This window comes from Pantherophis guttatus, chromosome 3, assembly GCF_059756535.1.
Source record: "Pantherophis guttatus breed Tessera chromosome 3, ASM5975653v1, whole genome shotgun sequence".
Classification (NCBI taxonomy): Eukaryota; Metazoa; Chordata; class Lepidosauria; order Squamata; family Colubridae; genus Pantherophis; species Pantherophis guttatus.
Genome location: NC_142065.1, coordinates 52,918,964 through 52,932,345, shown reverse-complemented (window position 1 = coordinate 52,932,345; position 13,382 = coordinate 52,918,964). Strand labels below are relative to the sequence as shown.

At 37.6% G+C, this 13,382-nt stretch overlaps 1 protein-coding gene across 1 annotated transcript in view; it reads right to left on the bottom strand.

Annotated features, from left to right (window-relative positions):
* Nucleotides 1-4,176, bottom strand: part of TULP1 (TUB like protein 1) — a 36,928-nt gene extending 32,752 nt beyond the window's left edge. Inside the window, exons 1-4 of the mRNA XM_087890670.1 lie at nucleotides 4,116-4,176; nucleotides 3,556-3,690; nucleotides 1,233-1,385; nucleotides 220-372 (exon numbers count right to left, since the gene is read on the bottom strand). Coding sequence (XP_087746796.1) covers nucleotides 220-372; nucleotides 1,233-1,385; nucleotides 3,556-3,690; nucleotides 4,116-4,176 — 502 coding nt within the window. The remainder of the gene's footprint in view (nucleotides 1-219; nucleotides 373-1,232; nucleotides 1,386-3,555; nucleotides 3,691-4,115) is intronic.
* Between the last annotated feature and the right edge of the window lie 9,206 nt (nucleotides 4,177-13,382).

The window sequence follows — 13,382 nt, the reverse complement described above, 5'->3', positions numbered from 1 at the left end:
TGCGTGCACAGCATGCTTTTGGTGTGCACTGCGCATGTGTGCATGCAGTGTGCTTTTGGCATGCACTGCACATGCATGTGTGCGGTGCACATTTACAGAGCACCATGCATGCATGGGCAGCGAACCGGTGGCAATCCGCGGAGGATTTCACCACTGGATGAAACCACATCTAAGCCAACTTGTCTATGACCGTTAAATGATCCTGAAATTCAAGCTTACCTTTACTTTTGGCCTTCCTCACTTTACTTTTGTCCAATGAAGTAGCTTTGACGAGCTTTCTTTTGGGCATTTTTGGTGGCTCTTCAATTTCAGATTCCTCCTCTTCCTCCCACTCTTCCTCCTCCTCCTCCTCATCTTCATCATCAGACTCTTCTAAAAGTTTGAATAAGTAGAGATCAATAGATAGAAAATTAAAAATGCAAATGTTTCCAAGCAATTAAAAGGGGAAAACAGAAATATTGCATACAGATAGATTCTGTTAGTTGTAGAGCTAACAATGTTCATGTTCTGCTTTGGCAGTAGCTATTGTTATAATGATGAAGGATTTGTTCACAGATCACTGCAATTTCACAATTACATTTATCTCATTTGTTACCTCTAGATGAGATGGGCAGCATATCAATCAATCAATCAATCGATCGATCGATAAAGAAATAAAATTTGCATGATACTTTCACTCCATGTGTGCTACTGGATAGATTAGGAGCAGAGATGTCTATAAAATGTGGTCAAAAAACATACGTTTTCACCTGGAAGGAACACATTTTTATATGTGTTTATATTGTCCTGGCTGCCATTTTGATTTTTTTGACCATATCATGTAGGTGTCCATGAGAGAGGAAATACTATATTTTCAGAATTTTTCCATTTCATCAGGTTGGAGATTAAATTAATATTTTTTACATTTTTAAAAATGCAATCATGATGTTGGAAAAGCACAGTTTCCACACTTGTGATGATTTTTTTTTTTAAAGTAAATTTACAGGTAGAAAAAAAATTTTTTTGACTGTACACCAATGGTTTTCAAGCTTGCCTATGAAACAGCAATTTGAAAATGTGTAGACTTCAACTCCCACAATGATGTCCACTCCCACTGATGTTCCATTCTCCATGTTCCATCTCCCTGCTGGCTGTGGAATTCTGGGAGTTGAAGTCCATACATCTTAAAGTTTTCTGTTCAACAGAAAAGTCCTTACTTGTAACATAAGAGCCAGGAGCTGGTGGTACCTTACCGTGTTTCTTTTTTGGTGTCTTGCTGATGCTGGAACGAGAAGAAGAGGTTTCCTTCTCTTTTTTGGGATCCTTAATTAATCTGGCGTATGTAACTTTCTCATCCTGTTCTCGTGGCTTCTCCTTTTTAGTTTTTTTTACATTTCTGACAAGAGCTTAGGAAAAGACACTAGAGTCAAGACAGGTATTTGAGAAATGAAGGATAGGGTATAATACAGGTACAATACTAACAATGAGACGAATGCAGTGGTGAAATGTAAAATTTGTTACTACTGATTCTGTGGGCATGGCTTGGTGGAGGGTAATGTGACTGGGTGGGCATGGTCAACTTTTTTTTTTTACTTTTTTAAAGCATTTTTTTACAACCTATTTGGCGAATAGGTTGTAAAAAATGCTTTTAAAAGGTAAAAAAAGGCTCTGACGATCACAGCTGTGGAATCAGATCGTCAGAGCCTTTTTTTTAACCTTTTAAAAGCTGGAAGTAATGACATCCAGGCGGGTGGGCAGAGTCTCGTGCCACCATCACTACCGGTTCTCCGAACCACCTGCCACAATCGCTACTGGATCGCCTGATTCGGTCCAAACCGAGAGCATTTCACCCCTGGATGAATGGAATGGCTTTGGAAAAGTAGCAAATACCTTGACTTTTGGGATCAAATTAGATTGTTCTATGTTTTGCTTGACCTGTGTTGATTATTGAGACAAAAAGATGTGCCCCGGCTAATGTGTGTTTGCTGAATGAATTTGACTACAATATGGTATCTGCACTCTTAGGAGCTGATCACTCTTAAGATCACATTTGATGGGAAAACAGCATTTTCGAACACGTTCAGGAGAGATTCCCATAAAATTGGGGGATCCTTCCTCTTTTGGACAGCAAGTACCACTAGTCTTAGCATTTTACCAGTAAAACTAGAAACATCTGTATTGGAGATAGTTTAAAATTATGGGTGGGGGGGGAAGTTTAGCCCCTCTTACTCTTTAAATGGCTTCTTCCTTACTCTTCAGGGATTCAGATGGAACCTAATTCTGACATGTGAATTTTCTTTTCTGATATTGTCCCATTTTGTTTTCTTTTAGATGAGACAATGGCAAATAGTTGGCTGAAAGTCCCATCTTTTCACCTACAAAATTTAAATGATCTTTTCTCTAAATCCTGACCTTTCTTGAGTATAAATTGATTTGATTTCTGTGTTCCATTTTATACATGTTATACATGTTATACATATAATACATATATGTATTATAATATGTCATAATAAGAATGAAAGAATTTAAACAACCAACAACTGTATATTTATAAAGGTACAATCATGTCTATTCCACTGATGGTATGATTGCACAAAGGTGTATGGAGGATCTTATTCTGGTTATTTTTGCTTCTTTTTCCTTTATGTACTAAACTTATATGCATATCTTTTTTTCCAGCAGATACAATCAGGTGTTTATTGCTCTTCAGAACAAATATATTTATTAGCTCATTAAATGAAATACCTTATGGAGAATCAACATGGTATAGTGGCTATAGCTTTGGACTAGAACATAAGAGACAAAAGTTCAAGTCTACCATCAGCCACAGAGGAGTCATTATGGTGAGGAAGGATTATGATGAGTATTACCTTGAACTTCTTGAAGAAAGGTAGCATATAAATCTAGCATGTGTAGTAAATAAATATTAATTAGTAAATTGAAAACATTAAAATATTAGCAATCCTACTTTCATTTGTCAACTGTTTTGAAAGAAAGAGATATTTTTGCCTATATACTAAAATTTCAGTTGTTCAGAAACCCAGGAGAAAGAGAAGGATGGAAGTTACACCTCTGAGTATGGCCTAGCCATCTTTCCAAGGGGACACAGTGGCTCATGGGGTTAGGGCACTGAGTCCAAAGATCATTGAGAGGTCAACAGTTCAGTAGTTCAAAACCCAAGAGTGCAAGCTGTGATGCAATGAGCTCTCATCAATTTGACCCAACTCCTGCCAACTTAGCAGTCTGAAAGCATGCAAAAATGCAAGTAGATAAATAGGTGCAATTTGATGGGAAAATAATAGGGGCATGAAACGAGCCCCCTTGGGTGTTCCTTGGGTGATGTCACCAGCTAATCCTTTCAATTTGGAAGCGCCTTGGTAGGTGCTTCTGACACAAATGCAGCAGTAGTAGTTCCCATCACCCATCCCCACATGCTTCTTGCCAACAGGATGACCTGAAAGCTCCGTGAGTCTATGCCCGACTGCTACCAAATAAGAAGATAACAGCACTGAGTCTTTTTCATGGACCAATATCTATATTTCTGGTATGATAATGAACTTTTGCTCCTCTCCTTACTAGTAACTGAAGCATTATTGGCTTCTTCTGCAGAGCTTGATTTTTCCTGCTTTTTCACTCTGGATTTTTTAGGCTTTGCCTCCAGTGTAGTGTCTTTCAATTTCTTCCTCAGCTTCTGCTCCAGCAGATGGGTGGCTGCAGGTAGAAACAAGTTGCAAAAAGTGATGGAGATGCAGTATCTTAATGATAAAATGGTCTCTACATTGAATTATGTTAATTTCACAACATGATAACTATCCTACATAAAGAATACCGTCAGTGTCCTCCTACAAATCAAGTACCTCTGTTTAATAAACATCTGCCCCCAATTGACCACAGGAGAAAAGTTCTGATGACAGATATGGGCATTTATTGGAAATCTCTGCAGAATTTTTAAAAATTGCTTAATAATACTCAAAGAGAAAATGCAGTCTTTTACAGTATTATCATATGTTGGATAGACCTCTGTAACTTGCTATGGATATCAATAGTTCTATCTCTGGAATCTCTGCTTCAAAGCATCTGATAAAGAGCATAGAGAAACACTAAGAAACTGTATTCAAAGTAAAGGTTCAGAATACCAGACTTTGGGGTAGTGTGGAGACATAGGTCCACATAGTGAGTGGTAGGGGATAGGGACATCGGCAAACAAGCCATTGACACCTGAGCTGACCATGGTACATTAAGTTAAAGGTAAAGGTTCCCCTTGCACATATGTGCTAGTTGTTCCCGACTCTAGGGGGCGGTGCTCATCTCTGTTTTAAAGCCAAAGAGCCAGCGCTGTCCAAAGACGTCTCCATGGTCATGTGGCTAGCATGACTAAACGCCAAAGGCGCACGGAACGCTGTTACCTTCCCACCAAAGGTGGTCCCTATTTTTCTACTTGCATATTTTACATGCTTTCAAAATGCTAGGTTGGCAGAAGCTGGGACAAGTAACGGGAGCTCACTCCGTTACGTGGCACTAGGGATTCGAACTGCTGAACTGCCGACCTTTCGATCGACAAGCTCAGCATCTTAGCCACTGAGCCACCGCGTCCATGACAGATGTAATGTACTGGTACATTTGGATCCACAAAACAGCTCCTTCCTTCCTTCCTTCCTTCCTCCCTCCCTCCCTCTCTTACACCAAAAGTTAAAAATCTGAAATAGATTCTATAAATCTTGCCTTGTAGTGATAGTTTTCCTCTGTCCCAACTTTGTGTTCCCAACTTTTCTGCCTTCAGTGTATTTATCTAGTCTTTACTATTAGAAAATGCATGAGTATATTTATACCCAAAAAGCAAAATTAATGTTACATTTATCCTGAGGAGAGAGTTTATAAATGGCTGATTTACAGTATTTGAACTGTAGCTTTTGACCTGTGCTGATGAGAACATATACAATGGCATGTGCTGGATGCTTCTGTTTTTGTTAATGTGTGTCTATTTGTGTCACACAAATGTAACCTGCACTGGTTGCCTGAAAAAAGAAGGGAGATGTAAGGGTTGGCTCTGAATCAAAACCTAAGAACAAACCAGTCTTTTATGATTGCACAGTGTGAAAAGATACTATAACTCAGGCCTACTTACAAGTGACAAATACCAGGAGGAGAAGTAAATGAGTAATTTCAGAGAGGCTTGCAGCCATGGGCATATTACAAAATAAACAAAGCAGCCAATATATAAAACCAATCTACTACTGCCAACCCCACAAGTTAAAAGTTAAGGGTTGATGCCTCTAAAATTATGAGTTGGTGAAAAAGATTTTTTAAAATATAGTTACTGGTTTTTCAAAACATATGAAGTAAGCCATAATCACATTATCATGGTTTTTTTCTTCCTAACCAACAAGGTTAGAAATTTAAAGAAGAAGAAAAAAAGAGGAAGGAGACGGGAATGGGAAGCAAAAGCAAATAAAAATAAGAAAGGTGATGAAAGCAATGCTAATAATAATTACTTTCAACTCAAGTTAAAGTTTTTAAATTTTAAATGATCAAATAATAAGCTGTTATAACCCCCCCAAATGATATTGGGTTTCATTCCTTTCCAATTAAAAAGCAAAATAAAAAATAAAAATGTGATGAAAATAGGGCTGTGACTCTCTGCAGCCATTAAATCAATTAAGGCTTCAGGTATCTCTTTGCTGCCATCTAGTGGTCATCCAGATTTTTGGTAGCTGAGCTACACCTAGTGAAACCATCCTGTTATGAACAGTGATGAACAAGGACAGAGGCAACTCCGCCCATCTTTAATGAACCTTCAATTATTCTGGGCTGCACAATGATTAGCCCTACTCTGATGGCTAATGAAACCTATGAAGAAACTGTCTTAGTCAGTTTCATAGTAAGTCATAATAAGTAATATGGATTTACTTAGTCTCATTGTATCAGCTGGAATTTTGCCATAAACTAATGAATATGTATCATTCTTCAGATATATTGTGCAAAATACATGTATGTAATGATATGGTACTTTATACAGCAATTTGCTAGGTAGGAAAATTTTGTGGGAAAAGTTTAAGATTACATAAATATCACAATGTATTCTAGTTACCTGCTCTATATCTCCATTTCTTCTGCTAAGAATTGCTGTTTATTGGGTAGATTTGCCTCATATTACTAAACTTCAGTACATTAAAATGGATTTGATTCAGTGTGTTATAGGATCTCAGCCACTGTCTTAATATGATGTGTAAACCAAGACATCATAACAACTCATAATATGGTTTCTTTTGGTATAATGTGTTATGCAGTGGTGGGATTCAAATTTTTTTACTACCGGTTCTGTGGGTGTGGCTTGGTGGGCTTGGCTTGGTGGGCATGACAGGGGAAGGATACTGTAAAATCTCCATTCCCACCCCACTCCAGGGAAAGGTTACTGCAAAATCCCCATTTCCTCGGGAGGCAGAGAATAGATGGGGGCAGGGCCAGTCAGAGGTCGTATTTACCGGTTCTCCGAACTACTCAAAATTGTCCAATTATTGGAAGCCAGGGCAAAATTAGTTGAGGAGACGGTATTTGTAAACTATTTCCACTACCTCAGCACACTGAAATAAAAATTTGAAATGTGGCACAGAAAAGTAGGAATGATTTGTCCCAGATATGGCAAAAATACTTGGTAATTATTTGATGAACAACTTTTATTAAGGATTGTTAAATAGCCCAATGAGGACTGAGATGATATCTTTGACATGTAAGTAGGATAATGCCTTTTCTTTCATTGTCAGGGGATTTCAGCATTTGATAAACAGTACAGTAATAAAGTTTGTAACATTTTTTAGGCAATGTTTATTACAACGGCAAGAAATCTGACTTTGCTTTAAGATGCAGTTTTGTGCATTTTCTGTGAGATCTGCCTTTGGGTAAATATGTTTAGAATTGCACTGAAAACCCTCCACAGTGGTTTCTAAGGATGTATATTCAATCCCTGTATTTGGAGTCAACATCTGATGTTCTGTGTTTGATATCTGACAGAATTTAACAGTCAGTCTCCATGGAAACAAAAAAAATATAATGTTTATATTTTTTTCTTGCACCAATAATTTCAAAAGCACATAGGCATGTGAGAAGAAGCGGCAGCAATGCAGAAACATCTGGAGTATCCTTCATCTGAATGACAGTAATATCTAGAGTGCTTATATGAAAAACTGGTAGAAAATTTTAACTTATTGCTACCATTTTCAACACCATCACGCTTGCTTGAATTTAACTGGCAGTGTTTATACAACATAATCTCATTATTAGAGTCACTGATTTAAAAACAAATGAAGACAATAAAGCCCAGAAAATTCCATTCCATAACCAAAGTTTAAAGATAGCAATGATCCTTAAAACAACTTACCAGTCAGAGTTCCAATTGATAGCAAAGAAACAAACAAACAAGATACTATTTATTAAATTGGTCAAGTAAGGATATCACTAGCAGGGAGACCGAACATTGCAACTCAGCCTAGATGTCAGAGAAAACACGATGGCTTCATTTGCTTATGTCATGGCAAGACCAGTTGTTATTTCTCTCCAATTGCAGTGACATCCTTTTCAACAAGCCAGTACAAATTTGGGAATATTCCTCAGCTTTTTTGCTGCTTTGTAGCTACAATATTGGAACTGTCCGATATTGATATAAGAAGACTTAAGCAGTGAAAGTTATTGATTCCTATTTACTTATTTATGTAAAGTGATGCCCACGTGTTCAAAAGAACTCACACGAGGAAGCAGAATGTTTTAAATATAATTGCAGAGTTTGTATGAAAGCCAAGTTATACTGTGATGTGAGACACGACTCCTGAAACATTATTTCTTCGTGAAAGTGGCTATGGAAGGACTCCAGGTACAGCAACCCATACCCATTCCTTAGGTTTGTTGTGGGGAGAGAGTGTGCATTTCTTTATAGGACAATGTTAAAGCAGTTACGTCACCTTTGCTTTCAATTGATGGGGCTAATCAACTTGAGTATATGCAAACCATAAAAAAGCAAGACTTTTAGACAAGGACAGGTTTACCAAGGTCCTTGATAAATAAGAAAGCATGCAGGCAGTGTTGTGTTATGTGGTTGTGTGTCTTCCAAGCCGTGATCTGCAATTTTAAAATTAGGGTGAGAAAGCACATTTTCGGCTGGATTTGGATGTTTTGGAGACATGGGGTGCTGCAGTTGCTACCAACTTGATACAGCACTTAAATTTTTTGGAGGTTGGGAATGTTGTTGGGTAAAACCATTCAAAGCCTTGCTGACTATTTGTCTTTATACAGAGGGAAGAAGGAAAGGTTGCACCACTATGTCTTATGGTTTGCTGCTGAATTAGGAATGTTGCTGGTATGATTTATGGAGAAACCAAAAATGGGCCTGGATAAGATGGTGGAGATTGTTCACCTATTGTGAATTGCCTATCTCTAGGTTCTCTTCCTCTCCCTCCTTCTCCCTCTCCCTCTCCCCCCTCTCTCTCCCCCCCAGCTCTCCCCCCCTCTCTCTCTCACATACACACACATACAGGTTCTTTTCAAATACAAGGAAGCAGAAAGAATTAACACGCTCACCCACTATTAGATGACATAATAAGGGGTGGAGGTAGAAGACACCACTTTCCACCCATGTACCTTCCTTTATTACACAATGGTAATAGCATAAGGCTGTAGCATATAAATGATCAGATATGAATACACACATTCATTCATTCATTCATTCACTCACTCACACACACAGTTGGTAGATCTGAACCATTGGCTACATTTATTAAAGAGTATCAAAGACTGTTTACAATAATCCTGGACATGATACAGGAGTTCAGATAAATGTGATTGGGAGATTATGACTCTGTGTTTCATTGAAAGATGGAGAGAGGATTTGGTGCTGGTGGATTGTATAATTTTAAAAATAGGGAATAACTATTTCTTGCATCACAGCAAAATCTAGAATCTATGTGAAACATCACAGACTTTGATGACACAAGCTTTATGGCTTCAAGGCCAAAATCTCTACCCCACCCACCTTGATCTTCTTTTTGAAGTGCCTTACCTTTTGAAGAGATGTGAAGCTTTCAAAAATTTACATTGATTATGCCCTTTAGGTGGGTCATTGCACGGTTATTGCTCCATTATGTGTTAAAACAGGATTGTGAGACTATACAAGATGCTCTTAAACACCACAGTTCCTCCAAGATTGAGGTCACTCAGAAAGACTTCACAGAGGAAGCAGATGGATCAAGATTACTTTACAGTCAATCCCATTAGTCATAAACTATAATTAATTGTGACTGATCAAATGCAGGTCACGCAGTTGAGAAATATGCTTGAAAAATGGTGCTAGTGCAGAGTCTGTAAATAAGGGGTTGGTGATGTGAATGATGCCTGCAATCTTCTTTTATGAGATTAATTTGTTCAGATTAGCAATCTCAGCCTTCTGTCTATGCAGGGAGACAGAAGGTAGTTTATCTAATTAAGGCTAGATGTTGCAATAATGTAGGATGATAAACAGGGATTAACTGTGGGGATTGTGCCCACCTATCCATAAAAAATATGTGTCTACATGAGAAGGACAGTGATCTCAGCATAAAGCTCTGAGTTATGGAACAACCTTATGCAAGTGCCTGTTGAAGGAAGGGTGGGATTGAAATGCAGGAAATAATGATCAGGATGTAGTTATTGGCCATTTCAACACTAATGATGTTAAATCCTGTTTATTACCAAGTTATCCAGCCACGGTGATGATTGAATGACATTTTAAGACATGATACTTCACAGGTGTGAAAATCAACATTCTAATCTCAGGAGCCACACAATTTGTAAACAGAGAAATTCAAAATGGTGTAGAGGCATATGCGGTATGTGAGGCATATGAGAACAATCTAAAGGTTGGATAAGAAGGTGTTTCTTACCTGTTTAAGTTTCGGAGGTGCAGATTCCTCATTTGCACTAATGAAGGGGGAATTAAAAAAAAAACACCATAAGGGATTGGGAAGGTCTACTTTAAATTGGAAACTAAAATGTTTATGGAACAAATCTGGGCCATCGCACCCTCCATGAAACAGAAGTCAATTTGATTCCTATAGTTCAGGGCTGTCAAACTCCCGGCTCGTGGGCTGGATGCATCACATGCTAGCCACGCCCATGCCTAGTTTAGCGAAGGGGGGAAAAGCCTCAATATGTCACATGATGCCGCCATGACGTGAGTTTGACACCTCTGCTATAATTGATGTCCCTTGTTCTGGGGTTTTATTTCAATTGCTCAGTCTTAACCTACAATCCTAACATTTTTGTTATTCTGTTTATTTATTAAATATATAGATATATTAAATATATAGATCTCACTTGAATGTGTCTCTGAGTGGCATATTCCCTGAAAGCTTTAAGAATATACCGTATTAGATGTCTATTTGGTTCTGCTTCCAAACCCACATGCTATGATCAAAGAATATATATATATATATATATATATAAAACATGAGGATTAAAGGTGAAACCTAAATGTGCCAGCAGATGGCAGTGCAAACATTAGTAATACAGCACATACTGTTCATGCAATGGGACATTTTGTTGCTAGCAGGTGAAATTATAGGCAATATTAGGCAATCATATGGTGGAATCATTCCTCAATTTGTTACATATGTACCATACTTCTTAGTCCTTCTCTCCTTCTATGATACTGATTCCAATTTATTTTATTTTTTTATTTTATATCAAATTTATATACCGCCCTTCTCCCTGAGGACTCAGGGCGGTATACAGCCAAATAAAAACATAAAGTACAAACATTATAATACTATTTAAAAGATATATATAAATTTAGCCCCGTAGTTAAAAAACAATGACAAACCAGTTAAAAACATTTAAAAGTGTTAAGCCAGCCCGGCTTGCTGAAAAAAGAAAGTTTTAAGGACACGGCGGAAGGCATCGAGGTCTTGGATTCTCCTTATCTCTGGGGGCAGTTGATATTCCATGTTCTTCATCCTTGATGTAAGGAGGTGTGCCAGAATGAATAAATCCATGCTGAACACTGATATTTCCCCCCTTCTTAAATGTTAAACTGAACCTTCCATGTCTGATCAATTCTAGCTAGCATTATTTTTATATCAGGCACCCAAAGTATTTTATATTGCTGATAAGCTTACATAGTTTGGATGCAAGATACCTGAAACCTTACTTTCCTCCTCACAGACTTTTTCTGGATTGCAAACAACTGGGTCTCTTTGTTGCCACCTGTTGGCTATGCTGATCTATGCAGCTCACTCTCTGTTTGTCCTCAGAAGCCTTGATCAGCATACTATATATATCAATAGAAATATATTTGGTGGGGCAAAAGCCTCTTGGCTATCTTATTCCAACTTTGCAATCTTCTACCCAAGAGGCAAGTTGACCCCTTCACTGATCAATGTTAGTTAGTTTTTGAACAAACTATGGCTTAATGCAATGTGTAAACCCAGAAATTGTCTTGGATCCAGGCTTGAGATTTAAGTGGATCATAACTGGTTTGTGTTTTATTTTTTAAAGTTAGTTTCCCTAAATATAATTAAGACTGTTCGCCACTGTTGAAGGATACTATACAGGCACTAATGGATTTGAATTAGCTGATGGCAGTTTTGGAATGAATATTAGAAAAAAATATCTACCAGTAAAACAAGTTTCACATGGTGGGATCCCCTTTCCTGAATTTATACAGGCAATGAGTGGATAGCCAGCCCTCTGTCAGGAATATGTGTCCAACTCTCTGATTCTATTTTATTTTTAATAGCTGATCCTGGCAGTCTCTTTGTTGATTATCTTACATTGCTGCTCTATGAAAGATAATTTAAATAATATTTAAGTTGCCCTGAATACTTCTTTTGCAGTAGAAGGGCAGGATATAAACAAGCTGTTGCAACTCACTGATGGCCAATGCTATTGAAGAATCATGGGTGTTTTAGTCACAACAGGAGCCAGATAGGAGAAGAGTGGCCTATTAAATTGTAGCTAGAAGGGAGAAGGAGATATATTGTAGTAGAAACAGGAAATGGCCTTGAAGGACAGGAGGAAGAGCCACTATTAGGGCAATGGTTGGATAAATGGGGCTTCAACTCAGGCCAAGAAAGTAAGGTGAGAAAACATCTTAGACAATCCCCTCCCTAGTTCACACGAAGATAAAGGGATGGAAGGGAGAAGCCACAAGACTTAGTTGTTACAATAAAAGTAGTTCTGACCTATATAACTCTGGACTATCTTATATGGCGGATGTATATGGCATTCTCATAAATAAAAGACATTTATGAGAATGCCATATTAAGTAGTGATCAGTATACTTATGTTCAAGACCCAAATAATTAGAACTCAGGGCACCTTGTTCACTGGGGTGGCAATAAATATTAGAAAAGCTATAGTTTTCTAGATGGTAAAACCTACATCAACAGTTTTCTCTAGCATTTATGAAATGCATTTGAATGGTCCAGAGAAATTTGCATCCAATAGAAACTTACAATAATACCAAGCCGGCAAGTTAGGTGAGTAATTCCATTTTGCAAATGGGTGCAAACTGAGAGACACTATCTGGTGAATTCATAATAGAGATGGGGGTCCAGCCATAACCAGGGAAGGATTTCTTCTGTTTTAATCCAGCCTTTCTAAACTTGATAACCCTGAGATATGTTAGAGTACAACTCCCGTACCTGCTTGTCATCAAAGAATGATAAGACTGATATTCAAAACATTTTGAAGCATGGACATAACACAAAGCAAAACCTGCCTCTTTATAATAGGCCAAACTATCTCTGTTTGCCATGGCTGTAGTAAACCAGTAGCTTTAAAACTGTGTACATATCAATTTGGCCTGAAGTTGTTATTTTTCTTTTCTCCCTGGAGTATATGGAAGTTTAATTACTAGACAAGTGAAGTGATCTTTAAGTACCGACAAATGCATGCCATTCTAACCCCTCTTTAGCTCCCTATAGCTCACGACATCTAAGGATTTAATTTAAAACAAATCAAGTTCTCATTTTTTTAAAATGGGAGCAAAACATCACAAGACAGCCAAATCATCTCAGATAATTTAATTTTTTCTTAGCAATGTATTATTTATTTAATACATTGGATGTATTAAACACAACATTGGATGAAATTGTACCACCATTGATCTTTGCTATAATTAATGAAGATAAAATAAAGGAAAGAAATTCTTCAATCGATCAAGCTGCCTGTCTAGGAAATAGTTTTGAGGTCAGGCCGTTAAATGGTTGATGTGAAAGAGCAAACTTTACGCTTAGAGACTGGCAAACTAAATTAGTTTTTCACTCATTTCTCTCACTTCACTCCCTTTGCTTATTTTGTACTAGAAGAACCCATAGGAAACCATCTGGAGCTACGATATTATTTACTGCAAATATGATATAATTGATAATGTTGAAAAT